The sequence below is a fragment of the Schistosoma haematobium genome, chromosome 1 (assembly GCF_000699445.3).
Source record: "Schistosoma haematobium chromosome 1, whole genome shotgun sequence".
Taxonomy (NCBI): Eukaryota; Metazoa; Platyhelminthes; class Trematoda; order Strigeidida; family Schistosomatidae; genus Schistosoma; species Schistosoma haematobium.
Window position 1 is genome coordinate 57,011,690 of NC_067196.1, and position 16,752 is coordinate 57,028,441.

General features: G+C 32.0%; 1 protein-coding gene across 1 annotated transcript; it reads right to left on the reverse strand.

The window, feature by feature from the left end:
* Positions 1–10: 10 nt before the first annotated feature.
* On the reverse strand, positions 11–13,643 carry MS3_00001684 (uncharacterized protein). Its single transcript, XM_051209154.1, has 5 exons — positions 12,770–13,643; positions 11,706–12,207; positions 10,330–11,051; positions 5,407–6,026; positions 11–3,041 (listed from the first exon to the last, which is right to left on the reverse strand). The coding sequence occupies exons 2-5, from the start codon at positions 12,100–12,102 to the stop codon at positions 1,919–1,921; spliced, it is 2,862 nt and encodes a 953-aa protein (XP_051074585.1). The 5' UTR covers positions 12,103–12,207; positions 12,770–13,643; the 3' UTR covers positions 11–1,918.
* Positions 13,644–16,752: the final 3,109 nt, after the last annotated feature.

Below are 16,752 nucleotides of genomic sequence, written 5' to 3' on the forward strand. Positions count from 1 at the left end.
AAATACTAGCCTCAAATGTCGGACGCCTAACAAAGACTCGTGAACTGTAAACACAAGGAAATCCGGCTGACTCCAGACCTGATCGTGGCTGCATCGACCACATATTCACTACTCGTCAGATCTTAGAACACAGGCATGCTTATCGGCGTCCACAATGATAGTTTATCTTAAAAACAGCATTTGACTCAGTAGATCGAAAGGTTGTGTGGCGGTGTCTGTCATCAAAAGATGTACCTCAGAAGTGCATAAACCTTGTGAATGATCTTTACTCGAACACTACCAGTCGGACCAGAGCTTATGGAAAGTTGTCATCTGATGTGTGTCCGAAAGGGCTATCCACTATCTCCAATTTTGTTCAACTTCATCATAGACATATTGATCGAAACAACGTTCTCGTCAACTGGATTTTCGGGCATCGATCTCCTACCAGGAGGTCAACTTATCGACTTAGAATAAGCAGATGACAGTGCTGTTTACTTAAGACGCTGATAAAATGCAGAGTGTCTTGGTAGCATTGTGAAACAATGCCAGGATGTTTGAGATGCGTTTCTTATCCTCTAAATGCAACCTGTTGCTTCAGAACTGGCTTCCGTCAACACTTGAACTAAGGATAGGCAGTGAAGTAGTCGAACACGCAGACAACTTCACTTATCTTGGAAATCTGATCAGCACGAATGTGTTGGTGTCTGACGAAGTGTGTGCACGGATTCAGAAAGGTCGTTTGACTTTTGCCGAATCACGTCACCTATGGCGAAGGCGAGATATCCGTCTAACAATTAAGGGGCGAGTTTGCTGCGCGGAAGTTCGTTTTGTTCTACTTTACGTCTGCGGAACATGGCCATCAAGGGTAGGAGATGCTCGTAAGTTACTAGTATTTGATCACAGATGTCTCAGAAATATTGCCAGTGTCTGCTGGGATCACAGGGTAAGCAACAGTGAGGTTAGAAGCAAGGTAATAGGGGATGATGGCAAATCAGTTGATGAGGTTGTGAATCTTCATCGATTGAGATGGTTGGACCACGTGTTACGTATGCCCGAACACCGATTAGCACGGCGCACAATACTGACGTGTTGCGGATGATTGGAAGAAAGTTAGGGGGAGCCAAACTAAAGCATGGCATCAGTTCTTGAAGTCACTAACTTCTGTTTTGAGCCATGTTGGTAGATGCAGACTACTTGGTTGGGGTCCGTGCGACTATCGTAACCAATGCAAATAATATAATGTATTTGTAATATCCCAATGAGTAGAAATGGGTTTGCTTATTTATTCTCTGAGGAAGTGGTTTACACTCAGTCACGAAACGTCAGAGAATTTAATTTTCCTACTCATTGGAATATTACAAATATATTAATTTATTTATAACAATCTACCCAATGCTCAATTTACTCGAAATTATCAAGTCAAACCCTTGTAATGATATCGTAACCAATGGTTAGAGTCTCCGTGTGACATGGCTTAGAATCGGTCACAATGGCGCAGGTGTATATACTCTTTGTCTTCCCTTAAATCGTGAGGTTAAAATTGCTCTATACCTCTTCATACGAACTAATTCTTTCTTCCTGTGTTACATTCTCATACACAATCTTTCTTTTGTATATTACTACCATTGAAGTAATTACTTCTATGAATTTGGTGTTGATCTTGTCGTGCCAATAAGGTGTGGCCACTTGAACAGATGCATATATGCGCCTGGCTTTCGTTGTAGCTGACCGACTGACTGAGATGCAAAGGTCTAAGCCGAGTGTGGGTGATTTGGTCATCCCTGTATTCCAAGATAAGAAAACTAACTACGGTGATATATATATATATTTATTTACTGTCACAATAAATTAAACCTTAAAGCAGTAAAGATTTTCGTTTGGTACTAATAAATTATATGTACGATTGTTTATTGTATAAAGTATTTTGGTTTTGTTATTAATTTGACCAGATTGTAATTTGTTGAGCTTTTTTCATATTATTCAGTTCTGTTAATTCTTCATTAAAAGCTAATATTGTTAATGTGGTTGTATCCTTAAATAAATTAGTTTGACCTTTCATACATTCTGGTAATTTAAAATGGTCAGATTCATTATTTTTACTGTAAACTAGAAATATACTTAAACATTTTATTGCATAAGTAGTTCGTTTCGCATTTGATGATGGTTCAATTAACAACGTTTGTTTACCAATCCAAAAGTTGAAATTCGACCAATTTCTCAACGATAAATAATGTTTCTTACCACTAGTTAATATTTGATCACCAAATTGTACAAAATTATATTTAGTTAATGTTTTAATTGACCACGGCCACGAATATTTTAAGCGTGTTAGTGAAAACCAAGAATTTACTTGTGCACCATGTGTATCAAATATTAAACAACATTTCACATGACCAATTTGATCAAGTAATTCAATCTTAATACTTTGGAAACCGAAAAATAAATTCGATGTTAAAAAATGGTTGGTATTTTGCGTATGATAATGTGTTTTGGGTTTATACCAGTTGTTTAATAACTCGTTACGATACCAACAATGGCATAGGGTTTTACGTTTTAGTGGAAATGCACTAGGTGGACTGGCTATTTCTTGATACCATAATTTTTTAAATGATAAATTGATGCCTGTATCAAGGACAAATAATAATTTGTTAGGCTGTGGTAATAAAATGCCATCATTTTTACTAGGCATTAACCCATATGGTATGACATAAATACGTAGTTCATCAGCTTCATATAATGTAAATAAATAATTTGAAAATTTTGGTGGTAATTGATAATTTAAACTATCTTCTTGATGTGAATTTATTGGCAATGTGTAGAAAATTTGTGGATAATCATGATAATTACTGGTGTTTGGGAAATTATTATATTTCGAATTGATTGCATTATTCCATTCACATCGGGAAATTGCTGAGTTAGGATTGTCAACAATTAATATATAACCTCGTAGGAATTCACAATCTATTCGTTCTCTCTTCAACTTTTCAATTGTACTATAATCAACCGATGATAAAAGGACAATATAATTTGGATCAAAAACTACGGAGAATGCTTCATTGCTAAGAAAACATTTGTGTAGGAATACAAGAAAAAGCGATGTTAAATTTTATTCTGTTACCTATATTCTGAAAAAGGCTATAAACTTACTTTTTGCCGATACGTTTTAGATCTAGTTTCAGATGGAGTTGGAGTAGAAATAAACTTATGGTTACATGATAGTTAGGACATCAATTAATTTACTAGCTAGTAGTTTATATTGTGTCGGACCAAGTTTCTGATTGATGGTGGACAAACTGCTAGTCATATATGTTGTACGATTGAACTTTAGAGTTATGAGAATTTATTCCCGTATTACCTTGCTCTAAGTTTTCAAGATTCTATCGTTCACGGCACGTTAGTTCCTAGTTTCTGCCATTTCCCTCAGTTTTTGTTATTACTCTATACTTTCTATCTCATGTTACTATTGTGATAGGGAATTTAAATTGATTCAGGATCTATTATGTGACACTTGCGTAAGTTCCTTTTTTTAGTAGCTTGTCGAAAAAATCCATGAAAACTTAAATTCAAACAGGGGATATGTAACAGTAAATTTTAAGCCTGAGAAAAAACCGTTTGCTTGTATAGAAGTTAGTACAGGAAATCATTTAGTCACATCTAGATTTATGACAATTTACTTCCTAACCTCAGTTTCGAATTCTAAATATATTCAATTTTTATCATTATTATAGTGATCGTCATCAACATTTTTTTTAATAACTATTAAAAACAATTGGTACGTTATTAGATAAGCACTGGTGGATTTTTTTCTGTAATCTGACTGTATGACTCAAATTTCGGTTCACATTTGTAGTGATTTACCATTATGAAATCATAACTAATAATACAATTACAGGCTTAACTTTAAATGGATTGGTTGGGTTTTTCATATTAGTGTTTTAATAAATAAAAATGTCAATAGGTGAAGTCATGTGTCAATTGGAGCTAGGCCACCATGGAAAACCTGGAAGCACTGAACAGCCGTCTCGTCCTAGTATGGGACTCCTCAGTATTGCACATCCACGGTCCCGCCTCACGAGATTCGAATCCAGGACCTATCGGTCTCGTGCGCGAATGCTTAACCTCTAGGCCACTGAGATGACACCCAACGGTGCTAATGTCCAACTTCAACCATTTAAATTTGCACAAAACTGATTCTCTTCAAATTTTTATATGATATTAGGTGATTAAACAACCTTAGTTGGCAATATTTTGCGTTTATTGTATCGTTGATTCATATTATTTGAGACCATTTTCTTTCAGCTTATATAATTATTGTAAACATATGTATCGTTTTTTCTTTAAATTGCATATCACGTTCTTTTTACCTCAAATAGAATTAATCAACGAATTTTTTTCTTAACGTACGACAATAGTTGTATGTAGTATATCAATATCGACTAGACGCATATGGATTCTAACGGGATAGTGTTTATAATCACATTTTAAACTCGTGGATGAGCACTGCTGAAGAGTCCCATACTAGGACGAAACAGCCGTCCAGTGCTTCCAGGCTTTCCATGATGGTCTGGCTTGAATTGACACATGATTTCAACCACTGAAATTACTAAAATCTCCACAAAACCCCTTCTAAAAATAAAAATGTATTTATTATTTACTAATAAGTAACATTTGTTAGTAGTGATTTGATATAGACTCTAACTTAGTCGCTACAGTTAAATTCTGTCGCTTAATCCATCGAAGAAGAGTGATAAAACTACTAAGGGCTGTATTGGGGAATATATATCTATATCGAATAACCCTTTTGTTCGCCAAACCTCATTCTCAGACCGACTCTTGCATTGGGTTTAGCAATAAATGTCACATGGCTTTGACACCACCTTCCTAGTGAAATTAGTTTATAGAATGACGCATTCTTGTGTTGCAACATTAATGTACTTGCTTCACTATTGGCACATGGGCTCCAACTTTCCATGTGGCGGTTCGCCTAGCCAAATGAAATGACATCTTGGCTCAGAGGTTCTTCATAAAAGTGGTTTATCATCACCTTCTATTGTTGATTTCATTCTTTCACAGTTATCAGTGAAATACTGTCTGAATATGAGATAAAAAAGAGATTAATCATTTGACTTCTGTATGTCAACAGATAAATAAATCAAGGTTTATTTACGAATGTTTAACTTATATCATTGTATAATTCTGTAATTTGCTGCCTATGTAGATAGAAGTTGTAGTCATATTGATAATAATACACATAATAATCAGGAATGACTTCACGAATTCGATTCACACTAAATAAGTTTATTGAGAACGTACCTATTAATATATTTAAATTTTTCGAACTTTGACAACTGAATCAGTTCTGTGAAAAATACAAATATAAATCATGTATACTCAAAAGATTATTTTACTCAAAAGGAGTAATACCTTGTGAGGATGAATTTAGCCTTTTCCAAAAGTTCATATTCATTCCAAGGATACGAAGTTTTTAAAAACAATTTATTGAACCATGTATACTTATCTGAGTATCGTGCATTGAATCTTAGTTGAACGACTGGATTATTATTAGACCATAATTCAAATAATACATATTTATATGATCCACTATACCACTGATCAAATAAATCATGCTTATACCAACTATTTGACATCTTACTACTTATATCCATGTCGCCAGTAGTATGATTAGTTGTTATTTCATTGGAATCTGTATTTTTATTTGATATGTTTGTAATATTCCTGCTGGAAAAGTACATCTTATTTATTGATAACCCAGAACGAGACTTCATTGCAAACATCAGAATTGCTCCATTGTGCATAGCAGAATCTTCCCAATCTGTAGCTTGAAAATGTGCTTTATAAGTTGAATGGTAACTTCGATCTTTATACTGTTTACTAATTTGTGAATTATTGTTATCATTGCTTAGCGGTGGTTTATTTCCCCCGTAGCTTTCGTTTGTTGATGTTAAAGGTTCTCCTTTTTTGAGTGTAGATACTCCTGGGTAAGCATATTGTGAACTATTTAATGAATAACTTATACTGGCTGGCTGTTTAAATGTAATGGAAATAAAAAAACGGAAGTTATAACCTAAAAGTATTCTATGTTGTGAAGTGTTGATTAACCACGATAAAATTTAAAATGACTAAAAATATTTTTTTTCTATTTAGTGTTAGTAGGTAGTCTGTAATATTACGTCTAGCTGTGTCAGTATTGACAAAATACATATATGTTGAAATCACTTATGATCGTCTGTTTTATACCCCTGTATTAAAGTTTGAAAAGTATTTATTATATTAGATTCGGATGTTTTGGTCAGTAAACTTCACACTTTGTTTACCACTTCCTGTATAATTCTATAACCTTCATAGCTTATTGAGTTGTTTTTTCAGTATAATGTTTTGGAGATTGTTCAGTTTCATCGAAATCATGAACCCATCAATGTTAGACCACCATTGAAAACTTTCAAGTAGTGGAAAGTCGTTTCGTTCTAGTATGGGACTCCCCAGCAGTGTATATCCATAGGCGTGAGGGAGTTACCCACTGAAGACAATGAAAGATGGCCACGCAATATCTTGGGATTGATTGAAGTTAAACGTAAACACCGGTAGATGCTGGCTGATTGGTCTAGAAGTTAAGCGTCCGCGCGCGAGACCTAAGGTCATGGTTTGAGTCCCTCATGCAGGGTTGTAGATAGGCACTTCTGGGGAGTTCCACACTAGGACGGACCGTCGCCCAGCACTTCCAAGTTTCCAGTGGTGATCTAACATCGATCAGTTCATGGTTTAAATGAATCGGTCTTCTTTAATAATGTTGATTTAACTGATTTTCTAAGCTTAGAAGCGCACTAATGTTATTCATGGTCTTTAATATAATGATGAATATATGTTAGTATATACTCAACATACATACCAGTATTCTAGTTTAGAATTAAGTATTAAGATATTTAGTTATGTTAATTGTCTAAATATTCTGAACAAAATTTATTTTTTAATCTGTTTACTTTGTTATTAAGACGTTTTTTGATAATATGATGTTTTATTTAATTCGAATTTCGGATTACCATTCTTTCAGTATTCATTTGAAAAGTCTGATTATGGTATTTTACACAAAGTTCTATGATAAGTAGATATTGTTATTGAACACACACTGCATTTCACGGCATTCAACCATTGTAATATACTGATTTTAACAGTGATGAAATATAAAGTAATTAGTCCAGTTTATAAATTTCGATAGAGAGATGAGAAGACGGAGTTGATCTAAAAGATGTGATGTATATGAGCCATATAGTTCGGTCGATCTGGTCACATATATGTTTTTCAAGGTATCTTATATGAGAAAATTAATAAAGGTCAATTAAATGAAGTGTAGGGCCAGTGCAATGTCAATAAACCCTAGCCAAATCATCTGGCAGTCGGATCACTGCATACCGAACAGTTCAGTGATCCTCCTCAAGGTCAAGTACAACCAACGCGCATCCATTAATTGCACTTCATGGACTGCCTTATGGAGTGGTGATCGCACTCCGTTTTTTGTACCTACTCTTACTAATATGTTTCTGTAATAACATCGTTTGTGTTGTATGGTTATCAAAGCAGCCCTAGTACCTGGATACGACGAAAAGGTAATCCACTTTCAGTGCTAACCGCGAGGTGTGACTTCAGCGTTAGCTGGTTGATTACACCTTTCCCGTCAAATTCGAGTAGGCTCCCAATCATTCGATACAGATAATCTAAGTTAGTAACCTACAGAAAGTTCATGTAAACAAAGGAATAAAGGAGAGCGAAAATTAATATAGTATGGAAAGAATAGGAAATCATTGCATTACTCTAAGTCATAAATTGATTGAAGGATTATCATGGTAAACTCAAGGTTACGATAAATTCTTTTTGTACACATAAATGGGGTTTAAAGTTACGAATAGTCAAGGCTTCTATATACCTGAGAATTCGTCCTTGTGATCCTCAAATCTAAAAAAGGTTCTTGGGTTGTCATTCATAACTGTGACTGTAAGGTAAAAATGTCATCTATAATTTTTGGTCAGAGTAATTTCCTAGATGACGTTCCACCCAATATTAATTTTAGGAAATTGGAATCCGGAGTAAATTCCTATCTAATGAAGCTCCTTAAAATAAATGTCATAAACAAAGAGGAATTTAATATACTGATACCTACCGGTTCTGTTCTCCCGAATTTATATAGATTGCCTAGAATTCATAAACTTAATAATCCAGTACAACCAATTTTATATATGCGTGGTTCTCCTACACAGATCTTTAGAACTGACAAAGGTTCAGGGGTGGTTCTTATTGATAAGTGTGACTAAAGAAAAGATGTTATCTATACTGGGTGATCAGAGTAGGTTCCTGCAGGACGTTCCATCCAATACTAATGTTATAAAATTGAAATCCAGAGTAGTCTAATCTACTAAAGCTTCTTACAATGAATGGGATGAACAAAGAGGAAGTTAATTTGCCAAAACCTCCCAGTTCTGTTCTCTCAAATTTATATAGATTACCTAGAATTCAAGCCTAATAATCCAGTACAACCAATTTTATATATGCGTGGTTCTCCTACACAGAAACTAGCTAAATGGTTAGGAAAATTGTTAAACCCAATCCGTAATAAATTATGTAAGTTTTCCTTGAAAGATACATTTGAATTAATTGATCTTCTTGAAGACTTTGGATTCTTTTGATGTAAAATTTTTTTTACGAATGTACGGTTAACTAAGACTATGGATTTCGTTTGTGACTATATATCTACTAATTTCCCCGTTTTTTCCTATTTGGTCATCATTGTTGAAAGAATTAATTTTATTATGTACTGCAAATGTCCAGTTCACGTTTGAAGACGAATATTTTCGAAAGTTGATGGTGTTGCTATGGGAAGCCCTTTGGGGCCTCTCTTAGCTGCTGTATTTGTCAGATGTTGAAAGTATGACGAGTATGGAAGATACATGGATGATATGCTAGTTATATGTAATAAAGATTTTGAGGTTTCCCAGTTATTAGATAAACTCAATGGGGTCCAAATCGATATCGTAATGAACTATGAAGCAGAAAATGATGGCCAATAGCCCTTTTTAGACATGCTTTTTAGTCGAAGTGTGGATGGTACTATAAAACTGTCAGGCTGGTCAATATCTAAATTTCCAGAATTTCTGTCTATCGTATTACAAAAGAGGCTTGGTTAAGTACCCACAGATACTGTTGGAGAAAACGAAAAACTGCTGAGTGACATTAATAACAAATAATTATCCAGTAAATTTTATAGATAGGTGCAGAAGTCAGTCAGCACTAAAACTTCTCGTTTATTCTGTTCCGAATAAAACTGTTTATATTTGTCTACCATTAGGAGTAGAATCTAATGGTATGGTTTTAAGACAGATTAAAAGCAGCTATCGTGAAAACCCATTACACTGCTAAACTGGTTGTAATGGAAAAGACTACGTCCATGATTCCGAATAGACCTAGAAAATGCACGGACGATTGCGCCACATCCTATTGCATTTACCAATTTACATGCTTGTGCGGACACGCTTAGGGAGGAGTAATCGAACAATGCAATCAAGTGTTATGGTACATGTGCCTAGGTGGCTTCAAAACCAATTAGTGTCAAATGGTCCTATCAACATTGGCAGTAGAAAACCGTGATCATCGATAGCATAACACATAGTTGCAACGGGGCACAGAATTAACATCAATGCAGCTTTTAAAACGTTGTATATAAATTGTCAAGGACGAATTCTTAGGTTCCTAGAAGTCATGGCCATTCGTAAATTTAAACCCCATTTATGTGTACAAAAAGAATTTATCGTAACCTTGAGTTTACCATGATAATCCTTCAATCAATTTATGACTTAGAGTAATGCAATGATTTCCTATTCTTTCCATACTATATTAATTTTCGCTCTCCTTTATTCCTTTGTTTACATGAACCTTCATTTAATTGATGTATTTTAAGCATATTCCCAAAATGAAATGGTAATACAATTAAAGGTAGTCTGAAATATCCATTCACAAATATATCAAAATGATAAATACGAAAAATGTTTGTTTGACTGCAATCGAATAAATTAAGCGATTCAATAATCCTTTAGATTTCATTTTGAACAACCAATCAGTCAGGTCAGCAATTCTATGATGAATATAGCTCATAGGTTAGATAATTTCTGAGGATTTAAGTGAAATTTATAAATATGTATTATTGAACGTAGAGTAAAATTCCAACAAACGAAAGGAACAAGATTTATTTTTATTATTCCATACTGATTTTAATAGAAAATATGTGAGACTTCAAACCAATTAACAAACATTTTGCATAAAATTCAAATTTCGAACACTTACTTTCAGTAATTCAGTGGAACTATTATTAATACTCGAATTTCCATGAACTGCTGAACTTGAATAATTTCTATGAAGAGTTTGTTCAATTAATTTTAATAATAGATTTGCCATCTTATTTAATTTTACTTCACAATTATTTTCAGTTGTATTGTTTAAATTAGATTGATTCATCATTATTGAGTAATTTGTATGTGGTTCTTTTTGTACCGTTTGTCTAGTATCATCAGATATTGAATATGAAGGTGATATAGGAGATGAGCTATATCTTGCTCTATTAAATTTTTTGCTCTTTAATTTATGTTGTAAGGATTTATAGTAGTTTGGTGAAAGTGTAGATATGATGGTTGGAGCTGTGGTGGTAGCTGTAATGATGGGGTTCAACTTTACTAAACTGGTTTTCTTTTGCCTACTGTCATGATCTTTTAGTAAATACAATAATTCTATAAGCTTTGCGTTTAATGCTTCATCATTTGTTTTGCTTTTTTGATATGGTACACTAGCTGGACGTACCGGGAGCTGTTTTCTTTCATTATAATCACCATAATCGTAATAATATTCATAATCACTGTAAGGATATCGATATCTCGTTTGTCTCATACTCGAACGTCTCTGTTGATATGCATATTGATACCAGGGATTTACAGCGGCTGTTTGTCCATTCACTTTTTCAATGGGCTTTTTTAATGTTAGTAATCTTTTAATTTCACTACAATATTTTGGAACTGATAGAAATAAATTTATTAAATGAAACCAATATTTTATTCATCAAACCATTTAGAAAAAAAAATTCTAATCAAGATAAAAAATCTCAATAAAAGAAAAAGAACTTTTTCCTTAATTTTGCTTTCAAAACGCATGACATTAAATAAAGATGGAAATATTGAGCGTAAAAGAATAACTTGGTGTTCTCCATGAAACCTGAATATTTTTGATACAATCCCGTGTGAAGTCTAAAGGAGCTCACTACCTAAGAGTTCCTAACTGGGACAAAATAGATTGTTAGTTCTCTCAAGTGTTCAGTGGTTTTCTAGTTGTAGTCATCTATTGCCAAGGACTAGTTATACATTTAGTGACTATATATAATCAGATAATCATTATTACTAGAGCATTATACGATAATCTTTCACACTTTTTAATAACTAGTATTCCATAACCGTTGATCTTTTTCGTATTATAGACTTTAAAACATCGTATAAATCATTAAAAAACACACATTTAGATTACCGAGTTGAACTTCTGTTTTCATTCTTAAACACAACACTCAAACTGAATAAATATAACATAAAAAAACAATTCAAATTCATTTTCCTTTTTTTTAAAAAAAAGTGATCAATTTTATTTCATTTAAGAAAATAGAATCAAATTAAAATTCTTACTTTTCACGGGGCAAATTACTTCAGTAGGATCGAAATTTTTTAAATCTAACTCTTTATAACCATTAAATTCAGTTAGTGTAAAAGTATAATGTGAAGGTTTAGCTAATCTACGTACACCTAGTTGATTAGCACCTGGTACTCCTATACTAAACACATAATCTACACGTTTATGTAATTTATGTATAATTTCATCTGATTTAATAAGAATCTGATTATTTTTATGTTGTATTTTCTCTGGAATATTACCATTTGTAAGTAGAATAAGCATTCGTGTAATATTTTGTGTATCTGCATTATGTATTGGAATAAATCCAAAATTTAAAATGTTTGAAATTGCATAGATGATATCGGATTTCATTAAATTTTTATCAGGTTGTTTCATATTATTTATTGCCATTAATAAACTAGGCAAATTTATAGAATGTTCCGGTTTCACTGCAAAATATAGTTGATCCGTAAATAAAATGACCGAAATTAATACTCCATCACTTTTGATCGATAACTAAAATGAAATAAATGAGAACCGAAAAAAAAATTTTGTAAAAAAAAATACTAGAAAATCAAATTGTTTTATCAACAAACAAAATGGAAGTGTTAATTTTTTCCTTAAAACAAATTTATTTCACTGGAAAATTCCCATTATAATAAAAACACAATTGTATGAAAGAAGAATATTCATTTCAATAATTTCTCATCAGGTTCTACAATTATAAATCCAAATTATTAATCCATAACATTGGCCAGATGTAAGGCAGAGAGTACCTCATTTGGAAATGATTGAAAAGAATAATATCTTCGTTTATACAATTGTGTTTCAATATAATGGGAATTTTCCAACGATTCAAATCTTGTGATCAACCCATTGCGTTGAAGGCACTCAATGAATATCTGAAGTATAACTGTGTCGAATCATGTCATTTGGAAATTGTAATATGTGAATTGAGAATTGTACATCATTTGGAAATGATGTACATTGCCTTAAATATGGCCAATTTTATGGATTATTAATTTGGATATATAATTGTAGAACTTGATGAGAAATTATTAAAAACAAATTTATTTACCCTTTTAGCAAAATCATTCAAATAATCTTTCACATAATAATCAAATGAAAATTTATCAATTAATTGAGTTCCATCTAAAAGAAAAACAACATCAGCTTTGATTGATTGAAGACATTCTGGAAAGAAATAAGAAGTAAACAAAATGAATTATTAGAAAGTTAATTAAAACAAAATATTATTCCACTTTTATTGTTTTATTTATTTAAAGTTTCAAGTGATATGATAATGTCTAGAGAAATAATAAAAGTTTCATAATTCAATTGTTTAACTCAGAGAACATAAACTCAATGAGAAGACAATTGGAAATCAATAATCTTGATGAAATAATACAATTGGCATTGTAGTGAACAAGAACACGAGTTGGGACAATCGAATGTATTTAACATAAAAATTACAGACTATGTCGATATAATCTGAATACCATAAAGTCAATCGTCAATTTACAAAATATCAATGCATCATATCAAACTGGACTGTTTCCGTTGCAAACACTAATCCATTGTCTCCCATTCCATTGTACATGCGTTTTCTTACAAATTCCATTGTGCTCTCGCTCTTCCTTTCTTTATCTTCACCTCATCTTTTGCTGCCAGATATTACGTTTTAACTCGCGACATATACTACTTATATCAATATAAGTAGCACACACCACAGTATGAATATTGATTATTGACGATTTGTTAGAATTTATGTGTCCATGTGTAAAGCTTACTATAATTTATTATAATAAACAATAGTGTAAAACATTTTATTGTTATTCATACACTAATGGGTATACCTAATTTGCTTCTGATTATTTTATGCATTTAGAGAAATATTTATCTTCAGTATTCATGTAACAGTGGAGTGTTACGTAATAGGGTATTATTTCTATTCAGTAAAGAATAAACTTAGTGAATATTGTTTGATGTCTATTTTTAGAGTCCAAACCGCCATATTTACTAATTTAATTACCCTCAGACAGAAATATACATTTCATTTTCTTCTACTTATTTACATGATTTCTGTTTTTTTTTTAAAAATTAACTGAGTGTTTTGCTACAGAATTTTAAGCATTCTGTACTTAAACTGATATAAATAAACAAAGATGGATATTGGGTAACATTGGAATCCAGGATGCGCGTTTTGTCCTATTCGGGACATCCAGCTGACGAGTCCCAGATAGGACAAAATGCTCATCCTGAATTCCACTGCTAGCTACTATCCATCTTTGCTTATGAAACTTGTGACCTAAGGCAATATCGAGGCAGTTTGCACAGGATGCACATATGCCAACAAGTGACTGATCATTTGCAGTCCTAAATAACAATCGGAAGATACAACTAAACAACACCAAGTGAATTTTTTGATAAAAATAAACTTTTAAGAAGTTTCAGTAATATAATCACGTAAAGTTTTTCTGAGATTATCCACTTCTTTCATCATAACTCCTACAGATTCTGCTGAAAACAATGTCTACAGTAATTAGCTTCATTTTATTTTCTTTCAGTTAATAGATATTAACAAAAATTACTATGTATTTATTCTTCAATAAATGTAGAATTAAATTTAGAAAACATCAATCTGTTTGATGTTTAAATGTTAAGGTTGACATAAATCAATATTGTTGTGATGTAGTAATACCATATGACTGATGGGTAATTTTATTATTTCTTGCTTATAGAATGCTCTAAATAAAGTAATGTTGCTGTAGAGATAAAAGATCTCTTGGACTGTACGAACTTTAAGCTTACTCACGTGTAGTTTGTCAACAGTTAAAGTATCATTATGTATTAATCATCGTTTTATTCACTCAGATCCTTTCAGTCATATAAGGATTCAAAAACAATTTATTCAGATTACAATACTAAATTGTTATCATTTACCCATTATTCATTACGGAAATAAATTTACCTACCATTTGATAGTGATTTCATCTTCAGTTATTATGACAAATAGTAAATAAGTTTCTTCATATTTCTCAATGGTTGATATGAAGACGTTCTAATTATGTGTAGTAATCCAACTTCTAAATCTCTTACTTTTCATAAACCTCTTCAAGATGATGTTGTTTGTAAAGGCTACAAAAACTTCACACTTGGACCACCCAGTTAGGAGATAACAACATTAAGAAGAATACGTAGTTCCTTTTATTATTTATACATTGGACCTGATCATTTTATAATGAAGCAAGTACTTAAAGCTCACCAATCGGTGGTAATTTCTATACTTTGGAGTTAATGCTATTCAAACATAATCTATGAAGATATATCCCTTCACTAATTGCGTTTTGGTATGAGACAGCTATGGTTAATTTATGTATCTGATTATTTGGGATTGACTGTTTATGTTACACGATAATTTCGAATCTTTGAATGCTGTTGACCAATTTATCTTCAAGGAAATATGCTTGCCAATCTCTGATGAGGTTAGAATCAGTCATAAATTAATTTTCTTAAACTTTATGTTTATTATGAGTTAGTTTTGGGGGAAGATATGATTATCACTATTGTTTTTTTTTCTACAAACAATGGATACTCATTTTACTGACATCACCACTATACTTCATTAATTCATAGGAAGCCCAACTGATTTTTCATCCAGAACTTGATCACACAAGATAACAGTCCAGTTTGACAACTAAATATACATTAACTTACAAAATATACGATTACTATTGTCGCTAATTAAATGACTATAAAAGATGTAATTGATTTGATTAGAAAAGAACGAATAAAATAATTTTGTCAATCCATTTAATAATAAATAATCAAGCAGTTATTATCATTAAAACATAACTCAGTAAAATTTCATAAAAAATATAAACATCAATGAATATCATCTTAGAACATAAAATTTCTACTGAGTACAAGACCGATAGGTCCTGGGTTCGAATCCCGCAGGGTGGGATCGTGGATGAGCACTGCTGAGGAGTACCACATTAGGACAAAACGGACGTCCAGTGCTTTCAGGTTTCCTATGATGGTCTAGCTTCATTTGACTCATGAACTCAACTATTAAAATACATTTTCATTTGTTTTAATATTTAAATTACACAAAATTTTAACAAATATTTATCACTTACCTTGATCCTGTGTTATAAAAGCTTGTAATAGATGAAAATATATACTCCAAATTAGAATTTCTAACCATAACATTATTTGTTTGTATAAAGTGTTCAGTATAAAAATGGTTTCTTTCATAAGAAACTAATAGCAATGTAACTATTAATAAATAAATATTATGTAATTTAATCTAATTGGATAGAAACAAAGTTTTTTCAATAATACTGGGTTTTTTTAATTAAATATCTATCTGTGTGTTTGTATAGACTGGATACTACGTAATAATATCCAAGTAATTTAGTTACTATGTTGACTGAATTTAATATAGAACACGTTTTCTGTAAAAGAACAAGGAGAAAGAAATAACAACGAAAAAGAAACAACATAAATTTTATTATTTTTTTTAATCAAAAATGATTTATCACTAGTTCAATTAATAAATCATTTGGGGGGGGTGTAGCTAATTTAGTCTACCTTAGATATATTTGCTGACAAGCATATGAATATAAATTGATCAATATAGTAGAGTGTGACGTAATCACTTATGTGATGACATTTGTTTTAAATTACAGGTATTGCTTTCTCAACACGACTAAGCTTGGGTGTATAATATATTCTAATTAGTGATTGATTTGAGCCTTGTTTAAAGTTTGCTTTTCGAAAATTCTTCGAAGAAACTAGAGTTTTCATTCCAAGCATCAAAATTAAACGAAGAAATATGGCAAGAAATAGGTGAGGCAGTAAGATACCTGACTCGGTGAATTAAGAATCGTTCTTAGCTCATCACAAAAGAACAAAGCTTTAGATAAGCTGAGAGTCATTCAAAACTCAGTTATAATGTCAGCTGAAAAAGGGATCTCTAGAGTGATTCTGTATTGAAAATATAACATTCAGAAGTTTGAGAAGCTACTTAGAAAGAAAACATTACCAAACCAATCA

What these genes read in the sequence shown, in the direction of transcription:
- MS3_00001684 (XM_051209154.1), bottom strand. Translation starts at nt 12,102, where the DNA reads ATGGCAATAAATAATATGAAACAACCTGATAAAAATTTAATGAAATCC. An exon ending in AGTAATTTGCCCCGTGAAAA is followed by an intron (nt 11,052 to 11,705) that starts GTAAGAATTTTA and finishes TATTTCTATCAG; the next exon opens with TTCCAAAATATTGTAGTGAA. An exon ending in GCTAAATTCATCCTCACAAG is followed by an intron (nt 3,042 to 5,406) that starts GTATTACTCCTT and finishes ATGTTTTCTTAG; the next exon opens with CAATGAAGCATTCTCCGTAG.